General features: G+C 42.5%; 1 protein-coding gene across 1 annotated transcript; it reads right to left on the reverse strand.

The window, feature by feature from the left end:
* Positions 1-1,861: 1,861 nt before the first annotated feature.
* On the reverse strand, positions 1,862-2,797 carry LOC117885589 (olfactory receptor 6F1-like). The gene has a single exon (XM_034786851.1). It carries the CDS (start codon positions 2,795-2,797, stop codon positions 1,862-1,864), a length of 936 nt encoding a protein of 311 aa, XP_034642742.1.
* Between the last annotated feature and the right edge of the window lie 1,970 nt (positions 2,798-4,767).

Consider the following 4,767-nt stretch of genomic DNA (forward strand, 5'->3'; position numbering starts at 1 on the left):
CTATGAATCCCAACCATCCACCCACACACTAACCCAACAGACAATATGATTACAAGGAGTTAATTCAAGCAGGGATTAGTTACATGTATGCAAGAAAGGGGGCAAAGTTTTAGATACCCTCCCCCATTTACTGATACTTATAGGACAATACAGGTATAATTCACTTTGAAGTTTTACTTTGGTTGATCTTGTTTGTTTTGGCAGGGGAGATGGGAGAGCCAACCCAGGAGGTATTCAAGATGGAAAAATTGGAGCAAAAAACTTTTGGGTGAATAAAAGAACAGTCTCTGAAGGCCAAGGTGTGTGAATGAGGAACAACTGGGGAGCAGACTGAACCCCAGGCCTCAAGGGAAAAGGGCTCTGACATATGTTAGACCTACCTCAGCCATTAGAGATGTGTACAGGCCTATTATTGTGTTACCATCATTTTCTCTTGTTATGCTTTGGTCCTGCTGTAGAGATTCTGGGTATGTCTACACTAGAAATGCTATAGTGTTGCAGCTGTGTCATGTAGACACTTATTACAGTTATGGAAGGGATCTTCCATTGCTGTAGAAAATCCACCTCTCCAAGAGGAAGTAGTTAGGTTGATGGAAGAATTCTTCTTTTGACCTAGTAGTGTCCACACCAGGGCTTAGGTTGGCTTAACGACATGGCATAGGGAGTGAAATTTTTCACATCACTGAAAGATGTAGTTAAGCTGACCTAACTTTTTAATGTAGACCAGGCCTAAGATTCATAGATAGATAGATTCCATGGCCCAGAAGGGACCATTGTGGCCTTCTAGTCTGACCCCCTTATCAATGCAGTACAGAGAACTTCCCCAGAATAATTCTTTCTCAACTAGAGCAAAACTTCAACAATACTGTGTTTGGAAAAGGCTGTTTCCCAGTGTCCCATCTGCCCCCCCCCTCCCCCGCCCCCACCTTAGCTGACATAATTATACCTGCAATGCACACCCTCGGTCCCACTCCTTACTATGTATGGTCATTTCCATTTTGGAGGGTCGTGTGTCTGGGGTCTTCGTCCCACCTCTTTTGTATCCCAAGAGAGGGAGGGGTAAGGAGTGAGGTTGTGTGTTCTGGCCAAGGCCAGGCCTTTCTTTGGCTTTTAATGTGTCTTATGTCTCCGCCGCCCCAACCCTCTTGCCCCTCCTAACTGGTTGTTTGACCTTGGCTTGAGAATGAAGACAGGCAGCTTTCCAGTGTATTCTCATAATTACACTCCCACTGTACCCTATAACACTTTTAACTGTTATTATCTGTTCTCATTATACTAACAAATGCATCTGGCTGGGCAGAAGCAACACACACAGTGTCTTTGTCCTTTGTTCACACATGATAGTATAAGATATAAGAGTATCAAAAAGTCAATCCAAAATTCTATCCCAGGCTCACAAAGAGGCCTATATTACTAACACACAGGATCCCACTGCAGGACAGGTGATGGCAAGAGGGCCGTAAACTAGAGGGGTACAGCCTGAGAGACCAGAGAAGGGTCAAAAGTGAAGCCATGATGAACTTTGTGCAAATGAAATTCTCAGTGAAACGTAATTGCAGATACAGTAATTTGGTTAGGATGCCCAGAGTAAAACTTTACATCTTGCAAAAAATTACAATGGTAACTTTAATGGACAATGGAGGCAGGACCACATATTTACCTGAAAAAACTGGCATCTCCTAACAGCCATTTGGGTCTTTACTTATTCCAGGGGAAGGACCCTCCCTACTGAGCCATCCATACCACTCACTGCAGTACAGTGTCCCCTAATACTGTTCTGGGCATTGGAGTAAAACCTGTTGGATAGAGGAAAGTGCAGTCTACTGAGCCACCCACTCTGCTCACAGCAGCACAGTGCCCCCTAGTGCTGCCCTATGGTAATTAGGGCTTTTCTCAGAGCCTTTTTAATCTCCCTGTTCCTGAGACTATAAATTATGGGATTTATCAAGGGGGTGACCACTGTGTAAAACACTGACACTACTTTGCCTAGGTTGAATGACTTATTGACCCCTGGCCGGACATACATGAAAATAATGGTCCCATAATAGATGGAAACCACAGTGAGGTGGGATGCACAGGTGGAGAAGGGCTTTTTCCACTCCTTACCTGAAGACATCTTGAGGAGCGCAGCCACAATGTGCACATAAGAAACTATGGTGAATGTGAAGGAGCACAGGATCACAACAGAGGTGAGTGTGTATCCGGCCACTTGCTGGATATAAGTGTCGGCACAAGAAAGTTGGAAGAGCGGGTCTGCATCACAGAAGAAATGGTTTATCTGGTCAGGGCCACAGAAGGGGAGCTTGGAAATCATGAGTGTAGGCAGCAAGGGGGAGAGGAAGCCACAGACCCAACAGGCAATGGCCAGGTTGAGAGAGAGCCTGTGGTTCATGAGACCGCTGTACTGCAATGGATTACATATGGCCAAATATCGGTCATAGGCCATGGCGGCCAAAAGGAAGCATTCGGTGGCCCCTAGAGAGAAAAAGAAGTAATATTGAGCAATGCAGCCACCCACAGTGATGCTGGGTCTCCTGGACAGGAAATTGGAGAGCATCTTTGGGACAGTGACCGAAGTGTAGGAGACCTCCAGGAAGGACAAGTTGCAGAGGAAAAAGTACATAGGTGTGTGGAGTTGAGGATCCAGCAGTGTCAATGCAACAATGAGGGAATTTGCAATCAGGGATGTGGTGTAGATGATTAGAAAGACCAGGAATAGGGACATCTTCACCACCCATTGACTAGTGAATCCCAGTAACATGAATTCTCTCACCACAGTCTGGTTGTTCTGTTCCATGTCTCCATTGTTCCTGAAACCTGAGAGATGCATAGAATCACAGAAGTTAGACATTTGGTGGTTCAAATACTAGCTCAGCAATACGTTATAGGAAATTTAGGAAGAGAAAGAGAGGAGGAGGAGAGAGAGAGAGAGAGAGAGAGAGAGGGAGAGATGCCATTCTGGTTTCAATATTTTTATAGATAACATGATTAAAAACAGTATCAGAACTGTACCTGAATTTTTTGTTTACTGAAAAATGGGGCTGAGGTAAATGAAAATTATCAAATACTATACATATATATTATGCATAAAAGGGTATGTTGAACCAGGCAATCATAGGCTGGTTAGTCTAACATAAATCCTGGGCAAAATAAATGAAAGTCCAGTAAAGATTTAAACTGATAAAGAATTAGAGGGTAGGAATATAATTAAAATAGGTGTAATTCAAAGAAAGTGTGTTTTAATACAGCCAAAAGTAATGCTATACAACTAGGAACAAGGATTGCAGGCTAGACCTACAGAACTGAGGACTATATCATGGAAAGCAATGACTCTGAAAAGGATATAGTGGCCACTGTGTCACTGTCATGTTTCTAGTGTAGATACAGCCTAGGTGTCTTGAGTTTTAAATTCAGACTAGATGCTTAGCCAGAGGTTGAGCTTTAGCCAAACACAAGTTGTTGGGTAACGGGGTGAAATTTAATGACTTGTGATATACAGGAGGTCAGACTAGATGATCTAATGGTCCCTTCAGGACTTAAACTCTAGGGATCTATTAAACATATAAGAACAAATATTGTGAAAAATGTCATAAAATTGGAAATTCGTTCCATATCATAAGAACATAAGAATGTCCATACTGGGTCAGACCAAAGGTCCATTCAGCCCAGTATCCTATCTACTGACACTGGCCAATGCCAGGTGTCCCAGAGGAAGTGAACCTAACAGGTAATGATCAAGTGATCGCTTTCCTGCTGTCCATCACCACCCTCTGACAGAAGAGGCTAGGGACACCATTTCTTACTCATCCTGGCTAATATCCATTAATAGGACTTAACCTCCGTGAATTTATCCAGTTCTCTTTTAAATGCTGTTATAGTCCTGGCCTTCACAACCTCCTCAGGCAAGGAGTTCCACAAGTTGAATGTGTGCTGTGTGAAGAACTTCCTTTTATTTGTTTTAAACCTGCTGCCCGATAATTTCATTTGGTGGCCCCTAGTGCTTATATTATGGGAGCAAGTAAATAACTTTCCCTTATTCACTTTCTCCACACCACTCACAATTTTATATACCTCTATCATATCCCCCCTTAGTCTCCTCTTTTCCAGGCTGAAAAGTCCTAGCCTCTTTAATCTCTCCTCATATGGGACCCATTCCAAACACCTAATCATTTTAATGGCCCTTCTCTGAACCTTTTCTAATGCCAGTATGTCTTTTTTTAGATGAGGAGACCACATCTGTATTCAAGATGTGGGCGTACCATGGATTTATATAAGGGCAGTAAGATATTCTCCATCTTATTCTCTATCCCTTTTTTAATGATTCCTAACATCCTGTTTGCTTTTTGACTGCCACTGCACATTGCGTGGATGTCTTCAGAGAACTATCCACGATCACTCCAAGATCTTTTTCCTGATTAGTTGTAGCTAAATTAGCCCCCATCACATTGTATGTATAGTTGGGGTTATTTTTTCCAATGTGCATTACCTTACATTTATCCACATTAAATTTCATTTGACATTTTGTTGCTCAATCACTTAGTTTTGTGAGATCTTTTTGAAGTTCTTCACAATCTGCTTTGGTCTTAACTATCTTAGGCAGTTTAGTGTCATCTGCAAACTTTGCCTCCTCACTTTTTACCCCTTTCTCCAGATCATTTATGAATAAGTTGAATAGGATTGGTCCTAGAACTGACCCTTGGTGAATACCACTAGTTACCCCTCTCCATTCTGAAAATTTACCATTTATTCCTACCCTTTTTTCCCTGT

This window comes from Trachemys scripta, chromosome 12, assembly GCF_013100865.1.
Source record: "Trachemys scripta elegans isolate TJP31775 chromosome 12, CAS_Tse_1.0, whole genome shotgun sequence".
In the NCBI taxonomy this organism is placed as follows: Eukaryota; Metazoa; Chordata; order Testudines; family Emydidae; genus Trachemys; species Trachemys scripta.

Excerpts from the sequence above, each read along its gene's own strand:
- LOC117885589 (XM_034786851.1), bottom strand. The coding sequence starts at position 2,797 with ATGGAACAGAACAACCAGACTGTGGTGAGAGAATTCATGTTACTGGGA.